This window comes from Phyllobates terribilis, unplaced genomic scaffold (genome assembly GCF_046119375.1).
Source record: "Phyllobates terribilis strain yellow unplaced genomic scaffold, ASM4611937v1 Scaffold_11__3_contigs__length_659146591, whole genome shotgun sequence".
Lineage (NCBI taxonomy): Eukaryota > Metazoa > Chordata > Amphibia > Anura > Dendrobatidae > Phyllobates > Phyllobates terribilis.
In genome coordinates this window covers 488892332-488909671 of record NW_027362771.1, presented here as the reverse complement: position 1 = coordinate 488909671, position 17340 = coordinate 488892332, and the positions used below count along the sequence as shown (strand labels likewise).

The following is a 17340-nucleotide window of genomic DNA, read 5'->3' as shown; positions in this document are numbered from 1 at the left end:
GGGGGGCGGGAGCTGAATGTGGCTCTCGAGGTCATAAAGGTTGGGGACCACTGGCTCAGAAAGAGTTGTGTGAGCACAACCACATCAGGTGAGCAGGTTTCCTTTATTCCTATATCATTGGATAAAACCCTACTGCGCTCTATTTGTTCCCCAGTTGTGTTTTTTTGCGCAATTTCACCACAATTTGGATTTTTTTTCACGTTTTCCAGTACATTGGTTGGTAAAATGAATTGAATCATTCAAAAACTAGAACTTATCACGAAAAACACAAGCCCTCATAATACTATGTGAACGGAAAAATAAAAAAGTTATGGTTCTAGTAAGAAGGGGAGAAGAAAATAAAAGCATAAAAAAAAACAAAAACAAAAAAATTGCCATGATGGTAAGGAGTTAAAGAGGTCAAAAGTAGCCCATTTTGCTTTTATTTTACTCCCACAGCTCCCCCTCCATATTTTTGTTTGTTTTGCATTTGTTTGCCATACAGTTCCAAAGATAAATGATTTTTTTTTCTTTTCTTTTTAATAAAAAATGATTTTTATTACATATTCAAAAATATACAGAAGGGGGGCCATCAATCCCAGTAGCAAGGAATAAAATAATTGCACAGAGCAATAAAACTCACAAAACTGGCGGGATTTCCCTGCAGCGAAATAGAAGCTTAATGTTACAATAAACTTAGGGCCTCATGAGCTCAGTATAGTACCTAATAGATGCAATATGATAAATAGGCTGTATATTAGGTTTTGGGCTTCATGTTTAACCTAATATAGTACATAATAAAAGCTGAAATATGAAATCAGACAGCAAAAAGTCTGATAGTGAAAGAATATGAAGAGTAGAGGGAAAAACAAGAAGAAAACAAAATATACTTTTCAAAGGAGAGGGAGGGGAGGCGACATGAATCTTTTAAAATAGTGGGCCCAATATGCACATTTTTATGGTCTGTAGAAGGAGGCGTTGCACACAGGGTAATTATGCAGGTCAGCCTAAAGACGTGCCCCAAGACAATCCATAAAATTCAGCATAATGGACATACTAAATAAATAGACCCATATCTCATGAACAATATGGTGGATTTAAAAAAAGTTGGAATAAAATAAGAGCAAAAACTGTCTGCAATAAATTAAGTAAGGAAGACCTGTCACTAAGTCAAAAGTAGACAGCTATAGCTGGCCATGTTAGATGAAGGACAGACATACCTGCCAGTTTTAGCAGAAGTGGCCATCTACTTAATGTGTATGGGAATGTCCTCAGTCTCCCATACAACAGATGTTGAGGAAAGAATGGTAAGGCATGTTGAAGTTCAACATGCCCAATCCCTTTTTCCTCACTGGAGATAGGTCACCACTGGTAGTCTCTGGCACCGGCTTACAGCCCTCCTCCCCATTGAGAACCAACGATTGCTTAGCTAAATCGGGAACAGTAATGATCAAGCAAATACGTGTTTGGCCAACAGCTGTTTAAAGTGAACGTCAACCATAACTCCACCAACTCAAATGCGGTGTCATCTGACATCCAGATATTATTTCTATATTGTATTCCACCTTAAGACGTAATGCATACAGTACATTACAAATCAAGATATGTCGTTGCCAAAATTCATAACTATCCAATAAAGATAATAGCAAGCCTTGAGTGGTACTAGCAGGACAGCCTGGCCATGATCCACAACTACAATAAATGCTATTTTTATTACAGCTTTGTCATTTTCATCAGTGCGGATGTAGTAAAAAAAAAAGCAATATAAATGTAGTAGAGTATTTTCTTAAGAAAAAAAAAAGTAAAAAAAAAAAAATGAAGGATAAAAAATTGGCCGGATGAACACAGTTCTGACCTTTTGGAGGATATATGTTGTGAACAAGTAAGAAACATCCTTCTAAAATGGGGTCTGTGAGCATCCTGCAGCGATGGGAAGGATAAGGCGGAAGGAATCTCTCAGGGAATTGAATGCCAAGAATTTTCCATACATAAATAATACATTAAAGGGAGAAGTATGGTAAATTACTGCTCATTAAAGGGACCACCAACTAAGTAAGGCTCGGATATGTACCCTGATCGATAATTCATGGCACCAGTATTTCAAGGTGATGCGGCCTGTCTCTCTGTAATTGTTAGATTCATCCATTTCTTAGTTCTGGTGTGTTAGGATAATAAAAAGGGACATAGTTATAGATTGCCTAGAGGTTGTCACCTGTGTTTTTCAGATGCATGAAAGGCAAATCTGCTTGTAAAGTAATACATCCCACTGTCTTCTACGACTAGGCAGTAGAGACGAGCAATCTGATTCATGCTGCCCAGGTCCGATGTCCGGTCCTCCTTGGCAGTCGTTCTTCACTCTTGCGCTTACTAGGCCTCACATGATGTCATGACGGCACGTGGAGGACCAGAGGACCAGACTGGACGCAGACCAGGGCATCATGAATCGAATTGCTCATCTCTACTAAGAAGATCTGTTCTTCCTTAGTCTGGAAGTGCTGGAGAGGAGCTGTAATGGCATATTGGTTGTCACCAAGGTTTGCTATGTAAATAGATATAACCCTATAGAATTCTATAAAGAATAGATAAAATATGTTTTTCAAAAATTGTCATGCACTTATGTATGATCAGAGAGGATCTTCTATTGATCACCTCGCTGAGGTGCAGCTGTCCCTTCGATGGATAGAGTACGGCATCTGTATGTTCATCCAGGCCTGTTACTGCAGGCACTCCAATGCAAGAGGACGGTGCACAGCACTATCCCTCTATTCCACCTTGGAGGTCCGAACAAAAGATAAGCCATTAATTTTTGGGGGAAAACCCCTTTAAAAATGTTCTCAAACATTTTTGAACCTTTAAATTAGTTGCGTCAGGTCCACTGGACGCCAAGCGAGTTTGTTTTCGTCATATTTCTGCAAGTATGGAAAGTAGGTAACTGATCTTTATCCATTGGTGTCAATAAAAAAACAATAGCTTATAGAAAATACACATACAAATATGTGGTATATTTAAGATTTTTTTACTGTAAATTTGTTACAAACTTGAAACATTTTGCAGCAGATTTGCAGTGTATATTATGAGAATCCATACCCTAATATGAAAATCTGCAGCAGAAAAAGCCCAAAAATTGTATGTATTGTACCACACTTTGCTGCAGATTTTCTGTGCAGTCTGTTCCGAAATACTACATCAATTCCTCTACATCTGATTGCGTCTTATTCATTCACGCTGAATATTTGTCTGCTGCAGATTTTTCTACAGTTTGGGGTTAAATGTGATTCAATCAGGTTCTGGGGCTGAAGCACCGGGTGACACGATGTAGACTTCATCTCTTATGAATTACACTAAGTAGAAAAGGAATGTTGCTTATTCCACATTCAGGACATATGTTTTGCAGAACGCTGCGCAATGCTGTCAGCATGTTCCAGCTGTCTATATGAATATTGTCAATTCCTAATATAATGAAATGAGAAAGACACCATTTATTATTCTGCTGGTTGAATAGTTCCAGAACATTCCCCAAATCCAACGCGATAACCTTCTCCTTGGCAGAAACCTGTGGTAGAGAAACATGATGGTCGTGAAAATATTAATCCTCAGCAGTGAAGAACCATAGGTCAACAAAGGTGACCATTAGATAAGTAGTCTCTGATAAGAATTTGCATTACAGTAAAATTGTGATAATTCGGCTTCCCTCCACTGCCGGGATGTGGAAGTATCAGATATTTTTAACTATTGAACACCTGTGCACTTTATACAGTTAGTTTAACAAAACTTACCAGCCAGGCTGGATTCACACAACCGTCCAAGTTCTGACCACAATGCACAGATCGGTCGCTGGTCTTCTGCCTGAACTGGGCAGCCTCTTAAGAATATAAGAGACTGTTGTGTTCAAGCCTGGAGACCCCCAGATGGTCTGTGCATCACGATCGGTACTCACACCGCAAAACACAGATGTGTGAATAGGGTTTATCCATATTTCTATTTTATACTATGGGCCTAAAAACTTACAGGCAGGTAGGTGCTACCTACCTACTGTGCCCAGCGCCAATCTCTGCAGGCACAGAGCGGTCACAGACCATTCCTGCCGGCAATTCAGTGGCTTCCACTGACCTCACATCAACAGAGCAGTGACCTCTATCATGTTCTGCTCTGTAGGCATATAAAATTCAGCAATTATTACCTTTATTAAAGTCCTTGATCACCTGATGAAGACGGCTTGCATACCGTTAAAACGCATTATGTTTTTACAAGGACTTTAATAAAGGTAATAATTGCTGAATTTTATATGACTTAGTGCTTTTTATCACCAGCTTTTACCTTTTGCATTTTTTGCAATCAGTATGATGTTGGCAGTCACGGCCGATCGATGGAGCAGCCCAAAAGAGGAAGAGCTGCTCTGTTGACATTGAGCAGCAGAATCGTGGGCAAGAGCAGTCAATGATCGCCCTGTGCCAGCGCCAGGTAGAACAGGAAGGTAGTTATAAACTATCTGCCTATTTTTTTATTTATTTTTTTACTATAGGCTTAAAAACGGACTTGGCTAAAACCTTTAAATTCTGTAAAAGTCTCTTTTTGAGGCACGCTGGAAGCATTTATCAGGAGCATTCCTTAACATGTAGTCCATTTTCCCCTATGTACGCCTGGCGGTATTCATTTCTTACATTTGTTCCTATGCACTCTATTCGGTATACATTTTTTATAGTGCCCTTTCTGCACTTCATGCGGTATTCTTTTTTTTTAAATTGGCCTTATGCACTCAGTATTCATATGTTACATGGGCTGCAATTGCACCTGGGTCCTGTACAGCACCCGGCGCACCCGGGCAAATGCCGGGGCCCTGAGCAGGCAGAGGGGCCCACTGGCGGTCGCGCACCCCGCTGGGCTATGGGCGGAGGAGAGCGGTGTCAGCGCCCGCCCTTCTCCGCCGCTTGCTCAGGGCCCCGGCAGGCGGATACTTACCTCTCCCCGTGCCTCCGCAGATCAGCTGTCTTCCTGCTCTGAGCTCCCTGTGACGTCTCAGGTCAGAGGGCGCGGTGACGTCTTTACACCGCGCCCTCCCCTGAGCCGTCACAGGGAGCGCTGAGCGGGAAGACGCTGACAACGCTGGAGTTCGGACCCGAGCAGCGGGCAGCAGGTAGCAGGTGAGGAGAAGGGAGGTGAGTATTTGATTTTTCTTTTTTTTTTAATGTATGGAGGCATGGGGCAGTATAAAGAGAAGGGGAGGGCATCCTGCATGGGGCATTATAAAGAGGGGGGGTGACATCCTGTATGGGGCATTATAAGGTGGGGAACAGCCTGCATAGTGCATTATAAGGGGGGGGCAGCCTGTATGGGGCATTATGTGGGGGGTAACAGCCTGCATGGAGCATTATAAGGGGGGGACAGCCTGTATGGGGCATTATGTGGGGGGTAACAGCCTGCATGCAGCATTATATGGGGGCCAGTATCCTGTATGGAGCGTTAAAAGGGGACCGGTATCCTGTATGGAGCGTTATAAGGGGACCGATATCCTGTATGGAGCGTTATATGGGGGCCAGTATCCTGTATGGAGTTTTATAAGGGGACCAGTATCCTGTATGGAGCGTTATATGGGGACCGGTATCCTGTATGGAGCGTTATATGGGGGCCAGTATCCTGTATGGAGTTTTATAAGGGGACCAGTATCCTGTATGGAGCGTTATATGGGGGCCAGTATCCTGTATGGAGCTTTATAACGGGACCAGTATCCTGCATGGAGCGTTATATGGGGGCCAGTATTCTGTACGGAGCCTTATATGGGGGCCAGTATTCCGTATGGAGCCTTATATGAGGGCCAGTATTCCGTATGGAGCCTTATATGGGGGCCAGTATTCCGTATGGAGCCTTATATGGGGGCCAGTATTCCGTATGGGGCCTTATATGGGGGCCAGTATTCCTTATGGGGCCTTATATGGGGGCCAGTATTCCGTATGGGGCCTTATATGGGGGCCAGTATTCTGTATGGAGCGTTATATGGGGGACAGTATTCCGTATGGAGCCTTATATGGGGGCCAGTATTCCGTATGGGGCCTTATATGGGGGCCAGTATTCCGTATGGGGCCTTATATGGGGGCCAGTATTCCGTATGGGGCCTTATATGGGGGCCAGTATTCTGTATGGAGCGTTATATGGGGGACAGTATTCTGTGTGGAGTGATTCGCTGGTTTCTGAGCTATTGTGGAATTTACAATAGATATCACTCATGTAATGTAAGAAGTGAAATCTTTGCATTGTACTATATATATATTTCTCCGCCGTATCTCTGCATCATGAATCATGGTATGTGTTAAAGGGGCCCACTGAGACTCTTTCGCCCGGGGCCCAGAAAAACCTGGAGCCGGCCCTGGTCCTGTAGCTTATCGGCCCAAAAGGTCCCTTTCCCCATATGAAAAAACTACTACTGTTAAAGACCTGTGTTAGTTGGGGGCCCTTTTGGAGATTTTGAACTGGGGCCCAGAAGTTTTAAGTTACTCCACAGCATTGGTCCCTTGCACTCCATGCAGTATACACTTTATACAACAGGAGCCCATTACGGACACAGTGTAAGCCAGAGCTATGCAATGGGAGAATATCTCTAATGTGCCTGAAAAACAATATGTGAGTAGAAGCCATATGCAATACCCGACAGTACCTCTTATAACTACAGAGTCTCCATCTCTCAAGAATGTTCGAGTCTGACCATTTCCAAGATCAATCGCTTTGGAGCCTCTCCAGGAAAGTTCCAACAGAGATCCAAAACTTTCAGGATCCTGTTAGAAAAAAATGAAAAAAACATTATTAAGAGAAAACTTATGTGATAGGACTGGTGAGTAGTGTCGGTTGTCCATTATAGGAATTGTCAGAGATTCTTTTCAGAAGGGTCCCCTGATAATCTCTTTGGACACAATTCATCATTGTATCTCCACCATTTTTTTGAGCGTGAATATCTTAGTCAGTGACTTTTTTTGATTTATGATAAATTCATCAAATGAGTTACACCTTTTTTTTTATTTTTTTTTTATTTTGTGGCCTAGTTTGTTTTCTGATTTTTACAGTAATGTGGCTTTTCCAGATGTTTTAGACGGATTCATGAAGTGCGACTATTTAAAAAAAAGTCACAAAATTTGGCGCAACTCTACTCTAGCCGCCCTTTGGAATGATTTTATGCACATCAGTTACTTTGGCGTATTTTTTGCAACATTTTTTCAACGTGCGACTTTTTTTTAAAGAGTCGCAAAACCAGTTAAAGACAAAAAAAAGACAATTTGGGGCTTTGCGTAAAATTCATAAATGATGTGAGCCATTTATTGGTGTAAAAAAAAAAAAATCTGCAAAAACCGCAAGTCAAAAAGAAAAGTTACGCAGCGCCACCCCTGCAGAAATAAAACATTACACAAGTTACTGAAACAAACGGGTTGTCTGTGTAATTCATGGACAGGTTGGCTCCTCCAAAATGAGAGGCCACTTTCTTTGTAGCCTCTCACCTTTATTGATAGAATTCAAGGCTCTTCTCTATTAACATTCATTGTAAATGAGTTTTCTAAACTAGGCAACCCCTTCAAATAAACTTTTGTTTTTGTATTTTTACTTTACTAAGTATCCCATTTTCTATATTTATTGGATGGGATATTTCTAAACTGTCTCTGTAGAATGACTAGTGTTCAGGACAGAAGTATTTATGGCAATGAAACTGAACGTTTCAGCAAGTTTTGCTTATGTTATTAGCAGTGAATTTGTCATTTAACAATTAATCCCTGCACAGGATAATTATATGGGCTCTAGATAAGAGTTCAGACTTACTGGTCCACTTATGGTTCCAGAGGCCAAAAGATCTCCAGGGCGAACATTGCAGCCAGTCACGGTGTGATGAGCCAACTGCTGCTTCATCGTCCAATACATGTACTGAAAAACAGGGAGTCCACCATGAAGAGTCTGGACAAGGGATTCTGGCATTCTCAGGTATTACCCTCCTGTGTTATAAGAAAACTCCTATGCCTAATGGGAGTTATTAAACAGGTAATCCAACCAGAATATTGAATTGCTACTAAAAAAAAAAATCCATACTATTTTCTTGCACATTCCCTAATATTAAATGTAATATGTGAATATAGTTACAGTTATACATCCAACTCTTCTATACATCACAATACGAGTGATTCAAAGCTGCTTCTATACATCGGCAGAATTATAAAGAACGTATATGAATGGAAGTAGATCTGGTATTAATCTATACTACTAGAAGTGCACCTCTCGAAGCAAGAAAAAAGGATCAAAAGTAGAAAAGAGACAAAAAGGAGAAATTATATATTACATCCCCATTCTGTATATATTATATTTATTTCTATATCTATACATACATACATACATGTATACACACACAGTACAGATCAAAAGTTTGGACACACCTTCTCATTTAAAGATTTTTCTGTATTTTCATGACTTTGAAAATTGTACATTCACACTGAAGGCATCAAAACTATGAATTAACACATGTGGAATTATATACTTAACAAAAAAGTGTGAAACAACTGAAAATATGTCTTATATTCTAGGTTCTTCAAAGTAGCCACCTTTTGCTTTGATGACTGCTTTGCACACTCTTGGCATTCTCTTGATGAGCTTCAAGAGGTAGTCACCGGAAATGGTTTTCACTTCACAGGTGTTCCCTGTCAGGTTTAATAAGTGGGATTTCTTGCCTTATAAATGGGGTTGGGACCTTCAGTTGTGTTGTGCAGAAGTCAGGTGGATACACAGCTGATAGTCCTACTGAATAGACTGTTAGCTGCTTTTTTCTTGCAATAATACAAATTCTAAGTAAAGAAAAACGAGTGGCCATCATTACTTTAAGAAATCAAGGTCAGCCAGTCCAAAAAATTGGGAAAACTTTGAATGTGTCCCCAAGTGCAGTTGCAAAAAACCATCAAGCGCCACAAAGAAACTGGCTCACATGAGGACCGCCCCAGGAAAGGAAGACCAAGAGTCATCTCTGCTTCTGAGGATAAGTTTATCCGAGTCACCAGCCTCAGAAATCGCAGGTTAACAGCAGCTCAGATTAGAGACCAGGTCAATGCTACACAGAGTTCAAGCAGCAGACACATCTCTTCAACAACTGTTAAGAGGAGACTTTGTGCAGCAGGCCTTTATGGTAAAATAGCTGCTAGGAAACCACTGCTAAGGACAGGCAACAAGCAGAAGAGACTTGTTTGGGCTAAAGAACACAAGGAATGGACATTAGACCAGTGGAAATCTGTGTTTTGGTCTGATGAGTCCAAATTTGAGATCTTTGGTTCCAAGCACCGTGTCTTTGTCCGACTCAGAAAAGGTGAACGGATGGACTCTACATGCCTGGTTCCCACCGTGAAGCATGGAGGAGGAGGTGTGATGGTGTGGGGGTGCTTTGCTGGTGACAATGTTGGGGATTTATTCAAAATTGAAGACATTCGGAACCAGCATGGCTACCACAGCATCTTGCAGCGGCATGCTATTCCATCCGGTTTGCGTTTAGTTGGACCATCATTTATTTTTCAACAGGACAATGACCCCAAACACACCTCCAGGCTGTGTAAGGGCTATTTGACAAAGAAAGAGAGTGATGGGGTGCTATGCCAGATGACCTGGCCTCCACAGTCACCAGACCTGAATCCAATCGAGATTGTTTGGGGTGAAAGCAAAAGGGCCAACAAGTGTTAAGCATCTCTGGGAACTCCTTCAAGAATGTTGGAAGACCATTTCCGGTGACTACCTCTTGAAACTCATCAAGAGAATGCCAAGAGTGTGCAAAGCAATCATTAAAGCAAAAGGTGGCTACTTTGAAGAACCTAGATTATAAGACATATTTTCAGTTGTTTCACACTTTTTGTAATAACCGGGGATGCGTGTCTCTGTCTGAAGCCTTTATAGACTGCGCATGCGTGACGCACAGTCTGGCTCCAGACAGAAGACCGCATCCAGCCGTTACAGGTAAGAGGAGTGTGTATGGCGCTGGAGATAGCGGTATGCGTAGACACTGAACGCATACCGCGATCTCCGGCGCCATACTACTTACCTGACCGGGAGGAGCGTTGCCGCGGCGCCTCTCTTCGCCGGAGACCGGTGCAGGAGTGAGGCGTCGGATCGACGCATGTGCATAGCGCTATCCGGCGCCATTTTACTGAAGACACATTTCCAGAGTGTCTTCAGCAAAATGGCACCGGACAACGCGGTGCTCTGGTGCCGCACTCCTCCCCCAGCCTCCGGCAGAACAGGACGCAGCAGCGCTGGAGCACAGAGAAGAAAGGTGAGTATAAGTGTTTATTTTTTTGTATGTGTGTACAGCGTGAAAGGGTTGAGGGGGCCACACATACCAAGATTGGGGGGTTAGGGGTACCACGCATACCAGGATTGGGGGGTTAGGGGTACCACGCATACCAGGATTGGGGGGTGAGGGGACCACGCATACCAGGATTGGGGGGGTGAGGGGACCATGCATACCAGGATTGGGGGTTGAGGGGTGCCATACATACCAGGATTGGGGGGTAAGGGGTGCCACGCATTCCAGGATTTGGGATGAGGGGTGCCATGCATACCAGGATAGGATGGTGGAGACAGGATTGGGGCAGTGCAAATACCAAGAGGGGGCAGCACATACCAGCATGGGAGACCATATACCAATAAAAATGCTCGCCACCCGGGCGTAGAACGGGTTCAATAGCTAATATATATACACACACACACACACACACACACACACACACACACACACACACACTCCTGCTCATTGTTATTGGCACCCATGAAGTTTAAGTACATAATGTGGAATATCTCCTGAAAAAAATGAATCAAGTGAAACAGCTTTTTTGTATAGAGAACTCGTGTTAAATACAAAAGAGCAAATGATAAACAATTTAAAACAAAAAAACAATAGGAGGGAAAAATAGAAAAACCTAAAGCTTGCTGTGTCACTGTTCTTAGCACCCTTTACCATTAATTTAGTATGGAAACACATTTTGACTCTCCTGTGGTAAATCACAAAAGAGATTCACCTGTGATTGTTGGTGCCCATGTAACATGAATTAGCCAATGAGTGATGATTTCAGTGTTTTAAAAAGCCACATGGTAGGCCCTGTTCCTTTGTCACAATGGTGAAGACAAAGGAGCTGTCTGAGGACATCAGAACGGCTATTATTAGTAAACACAAGACTTCCATAGGGTATAAAGCCATCTCCAAAGACCTTGGTATCCCAGTTTCAACAGTGCGCAATGTTATTAAGAAATTTGCCAAGCTTGGAACCATCAAGAACCTCCCTAGATGTGGAGGAAAGAGGAAAATTGACAAGAGAGGTCTTTGAAGGATAGTGTGAAAGGTGGAAAAAACACCACGTCAAATATCCAAAGGCCTGAAGGCCAACCTGGAACAGTCTGGGGTCATGGTTTCAACAAGTACCATACGCTGCACACTAAACCAAGCAGAGCTTTATGGGCAAAGGCCAAGGAAGAAATGAATTCTGAAGAAAATACATAAAAAGGAACAACTGATCTTTGCCAAATAGTACCTTGACAAAACCACAATCCTTCTGGGAAAATCTTTTGTGGACAGATGAAACAAAAATAGAGCTTTTGGCGATGCAAAGCAACAGTTTGTTTACAGATGAAGCATTGAAGCTTATAAGGAAAAGAACACCTTATCAACAGTTAAGCATGGTGGAGGGGATCCATAATGCTGTGCGGTTGCTTTGCTGCGTCTGGTACTGGAGGCCTTGGTCGTATGACAGGAATCATGAAATCAGAGAATTATCAAGAGATTTTAGAGCGAAATGTCCAGCCTAGTGTAAAAAAACTTGGTTTGAGTCAAAGATCATGGGTCCTCCAGTAAGACAATAGCCCAAAACACACATCCAAAAGTACACAGGAATGGTTGAAAAAGAAAAAAATGGGCTGTTTTAAAATGGCTAGCAATGAATCCTGACCTCAATCCCACTGAAAATCCTTGGGGTAAGCTGAAATCTGCCATTAGGAAAAAGAACCCTGCAAACATTCATCAGCTTGAACAAACTGCAAAGGAAGAGTTGGAGAAAATTCCAGCTGAGCAGTGCAAGAAGCTTATAGATGGCTACAAGAAACGTTTGGAGGCTGTCAGCAATGCCAAGGGGTGTGCAACCAAGTATTAATTAGGGCTGCCTTTATTACTGCACATGCTGTTTATTCGGTTTCTTCTTTGAAATTGCAACATGGAAGTTGAAAAACAACCTTTTATTGTTGTATTACTTTGGACCACTAATTAAAAAATCCTGAGGCTATAACTTCGGTATATTTCCATTTATTTCTGAAGATATTGTGCAGTCTATGAAAAAAATGAAGGGGTGCCAATAATGGTGAGCAGAACTGTATTTGAAGACAGTGATTTTTTTTTCTACGGACTTGACACCTGATGAAGTTCCAGTTAACTATATGGTTACGGCATTGCTTCTTTTATTTGTAACACCTGCTTTTCTTGATAACCTTGTGGACCTTCAAGTTCAGAGCTCAGTATGCCTTACCTATCCTGTAACCTGTACATCTATGCCTCCTCCTCTTACTCCAGCACAGTGGTTCAATGTGTGATTTTTGCAGGAACACAGCTCTGAAATCTGGTCACAGATGTATGACATGCTGTGTATATAACACTGATCTGCTCTGAACAGAGATGACTGTATAGTGATCAAGACTAGAATAGCAAGTAGTAACATGAGGGCATACGGGAGTAATGCACGAATGTAGGGTCAGACTACCCAGTGCAGTATGCATGGTACTGCCATCAGGTGCCTGGCCTTATTCAAAGGGGTCCATCCATCGCCACTATCGCTGGAGAAAGGGGCTTACATGTTTGGGCCAACTGAATCCTGGGGCACGCCAATCTTAGTTGTTAAAATGTGTGACTCCCCACCAGAATACTCTTGTCTCAATTAATCCTTAGACCTACATAACAGAAGCAGGCAAAAAAAATCAGCGTCCCAAAGTAGGTGTTTCAATGGTATCACCACATACAATTCTGTTGCTGCACTGGTTCACAACTCATAAAATATAGTTACATAGGTTGAAAAAAAGACATAGGTTTAACTTGATGGACCTTTCTCCACCAATTATAAATTCTTTGTTACTAAATTATCTATAACCTACAACGCCATTTGTGCTGAGGAAAAGCTTCTCTTGTGGTCGGCATTCCACAGTCCAACTGCTCTGACTGTAAAGAACCCTTTCCCGTTTAGGTGCCGGAATCTCCTTTCTTCCACCTGTAATGAGTGCCCCCTGGTCCCTAGTATGGGATAATGAGGGGAGTATTCATTTTATCATTTTTTCTCGGTGGCATCTTTAGTTTTATGGAGTATTAAGAACCAATCAGGGGGCATTATTTTGTCACCAAGGCACATTATGATTTATTCACTGGTACTTCAGGCATTATTATTCATTACGGTGGCACTTGGAGTATTATTATTTGCTAAAGGTGTACTTGAGGTATTACTACTGTCAATGGGGCAAAAATAGGACAATATTACTTTCTAGGGTGGAAGCATTATTATTTCCTAGGGCATATTACTATCTATAAAAGGTACAAAGGGATTACTATTACTGATTAAAGGGCACAATAGTGGGCTTTATTATTATGTCACACACGAAGAAGATCACCATTACTCTATGAACATTGTCCTACATTGTGCACAACACAGTAAAAGTGCCATGCTTTGAGATCCACAATTATTTTGGGGGTACTAAGGTTTTTAGGGGCAGAGCCTGTTTTGCGGGTAATCAGAACATTACATCTGAAGTACATGCAGTAAAAGAGGCAAATAACACAGCAACATCTACAGAATTCAGCTGAATTTGTGCAGATTGGGAATAGGTGATGATGGTGGCAGAAATGTGAGAATTTAAATCTGTCCATGTTGCAAACTCTGTAGAAGTGTTGTGGTGGGAAGAAGTAGTCATGGTGGTCTGAGCCAGATCAAAAAAAATGAGAACGTCAGGAGTCAGTATATATAACTACTGTCATCCCTTACATGACCTGTAGAACTGCTATCTACCAATATATGGTCACTGTATGGTGGTAATATTGGTCCGCAGTGTTTTTTATTCACCAACATAATTGTCAGCTGCTGAGGTGCGCACAATACCCCAGACCAGCCTCCCACCAATTTCTGTGGCACACCGTGGGCCCTGAAAATTCTGATAGTGGCCCTGGTCACGTATATGGAGAAGATATTTTAATTAGATATCACGGATATGGTGAAGATGTAATTGAATATTTATACACTGTATTTAGACCCCATACCCATGAGATTAACGTCGGCTGAAACCGCAGATATCAACGGGTTCGGACGACATTAGTATAATGTTCTTCCCAGACAGATGATGTCAGGGGAGAAAAGGATCCAGCATTTCTGATATTTTTTCCTCTAAGAGAGATAAGCTGCCACGAGAGATATCTGGCAGCGAATCTGTCAGAGCAAATTTCCTCTCTGAAGAGAACTAGAACTCTACTGCCACCTATTATCCCAAGTCATGTGACAAGGCTCGTTAAAGGGTCGATATTGACTTTTAGGATTGCTACGTCCTATAGGTGGCACTAGAGTTCTAATAGCGACAATATTGCAATTAAATATTGTGTATACACTGAAGATAGTGTGATTAGATTATCTATAAAGGTGAAGATACTGTGATAACATAGCAGCATGGTGGCTCAGTGGTTAGCACTGCAGCCTTGCAGCGTTGGGGTCCCAGGTTCAAATTCCACCTGGGACAACATCGGCAAGGAGTTTGTATGGGTTTCCTCTGGGTTCTCCAGTTATCTCCCAAACTCTAAAAACATGCTAATAGTGAACGCAGATTATGAGCCCCAATGGGGACAGTGATGATAATAATTGTAAAGCGCTGCAGAATAGGATGGCGTGATATAAGTAAATCATAATAAATAATCAGAAGCAGTGGTAAATGCGACTAATGTAACAATGTAAACAACAAGCACATGAATGACTCACTTTGTAGTTAGATCTGCACAGAGTGGCCGACTCCTTCATTCCATCCCCTGCAGAAAATAATGACAATGTTTTATTAAGAAATCATTTGCAACACCAAAGTAAATAGAATATATAAAAATATATGTCAATTATAATAGGCAACTCCTCGCCTACTCTTGTCAACGTATAAGATTACAAAAAATGTCTATTTTTCCTAAAACAGTGCCACATTTAACCTAAGGCCACAGCCCCACTATCAGTATTTTGTCAGTAATTTTTCAGCAGTGGGAGCCAAAACCAGGAGTGGGTGATAAATGCAAAATTGGTGACTTGTTTCCATTATACCTTTTCTCGGATTGTTCCTCACCTGGTTTTGGCTCCCACTCCTGAGAAAAAATACTGACCAAATACTGACCAAATACTGATAGTGGGGCCGTGGCCTTAGGCTGCTGCTGGTATTGCAGCTGATTTACATACATTAATTTCCAGTAGCAGACAAGGGTAGTGCCATTTCTGGAAATTCCTTTTAGATCATGTTCACATTGAACACTTTTCTGAGTATTTTGTCCTAAACAATGTAACTTAGCCCTTTTTCTATAGGAAAGAAATGATTTTGCTAGTTACTCTGCAAGTCAATATCTGACTAGAGATGCTACGAGTCAGATATCCATCCGCAGGCAGTAGTGTCGGAGGGCTTGCCCCTCAATAGTGCAGGATTTGGCCGACTGAATGAGACTCCCCCTTGACCCAACTCAAGTTTGAATCTAGTCTTTATATTATCCACTATTTTCCACTTTGGCTAAAATAAAAAATGTGTTCCGTTCTTGAATTAAATTCCATTATTTCAAATTCTATGCAGAGAATAATATAGAATGTCCAACCCCAACCTATGTCTTCAATAAAATGCATTTTTAGGATATGATGAGGTTTCCATATATGTTAACTGTCCCAAATCTACTAGGATTGTCCCAATTTTTCATAAATAGTCCAGGCAAATTCAAGGGGTCAAAAGCCAAAAAGACGGGGCTTACAGAAATCTTCTCTGGGATGGGAGCCTCACCGGAGAGCATTACCGAAGTCTTCCCTAAATTGCCAAACCAACAGTGATAATTATTGGTTTTTGAAAACTGCAGAATGACACATTTGTGATTGGCTTCACCTGGTTATTGATCCAGTCTATATAGATAGATAATAGGGTTAAGATGCTTAGCAATACTTTCTATGTCTATGGGAATAAAACTAATGCCTGAAATGAATCACAATCTGGCCCAATAAGACCTATCATTCATGCTTACTTCTCTCTTATTGCTGTTGCCATGCTCCGTAATGAGATCACTATAACTATAGGGAACTATAGGCCAGTGAGTCTGACTTCTATACCAGGAAAGATCTTTGAACAAATTATTAAACAACATGTATGTAAGTACATGGATAAGAATGAAGTGATTAACCAGAGTCAGCATGGGTTTGTAACTAACAAGTCATGTCAGACTAACTTAATTTCCTTCTATGACAGAATCACTGACTGGGTGGATCAGGGAAATGCTGTAGATATAGTATATCTTGACTTCAGCAAAGCATTTGACAAAGTATCTCACACCATCCTTATTGAAAAAATGACCAAGTATGCAATGGACCAGGCAACTGTTAGGTGGATTCATAACTGGCTTAGTGATCGGACTCAAAGGGTGGTTGTAAATGGCTTCACATCCAGCTGGATGAATGTCTCAAGTGGGGTACCACAGGGCTCCGTCCTGGGACCTGTATTGTTCAACATCTTTATCAATGATTTAGGTGAAGGAATTGAGGGTAAACTGATTAAATTTGCTGATGGCACAAAGCTAGGAGGGATAGCTAATACTAGAGAAGAGAGAGAGAGGATTCAAAAAGACCTAAATAAACTGGAGCAGTGGGCAGCAACCAACAGAATGGTTTTTAACAGGGAAAAATGCAAAGTACTACATCTGGGCAATAAAAATGAAAAAAGCAGATACAGAATGGGAGGAATAGAGCTAAGCAACAGTACATGTGAAAAAGACTTAGGTATACTAATAGATCATAGACTGAACATGAGTCAACAGTGTGATGCAGCAGCAAAAAAGGCAAATACAATTCTGGGATGTATTAACAGAAGCATACAGTCTAGATCACGTGAAGTCATTATCGGTCTTTACTCCTCTTTGGTCAGACCTCATCTGGAATACTGTGTACAGTTTTGGGCACCACATTTTAAAAAAGACATAGACAAACTGGAGCAAGTTCAGAGAAGAGTGACCAGAATGGTGACTGGTCTGCAAACCATGTCCTATGAGGAACGGTTGCAGGATTTGGGAATGTTTAGCTTGCAAAAAAGAAGACTGAGAGGAGACTTAATAGCTGTCTACAAATATGTCAA

At 41.6% G+C, this 17340-nt stretch overlaps 1 protein-coding gene across 1 annotated transcript in view; it reads right to left on the bottom strand.

The window, feature by feature from the left end:
• Positions 1-2979: 2979 nt before the first annotated feature.
• The window catches only part of FAH (fumarylacetoacetate hydrolase), a 58547-nt gene continuing 44186 nt past the window's right edge, over positions 2980-17340 (bottom strand). Inside the window, exons 11-14 of the mRNA XM_073653529.1 lie at positions 14967-15013; positions 7777-7878; positions 6629-6746; positions 2980-3532 (exon numbers count right to left, since the gene is read on the bottom strand). Of these exons, the coding sequence (XP_073509630.1) occupies positions 3462-3532; positions 6629-6746; positions 7777-7878; positions 14967-15013 (338 nt within the window). The 3' untranslated portion in view covers positions 2980-3461. The remainder of the gene's footprint in view (positions 3533-6628; positions 6747-7776; positions 7879-14966; positions 15014-17340) is intronic.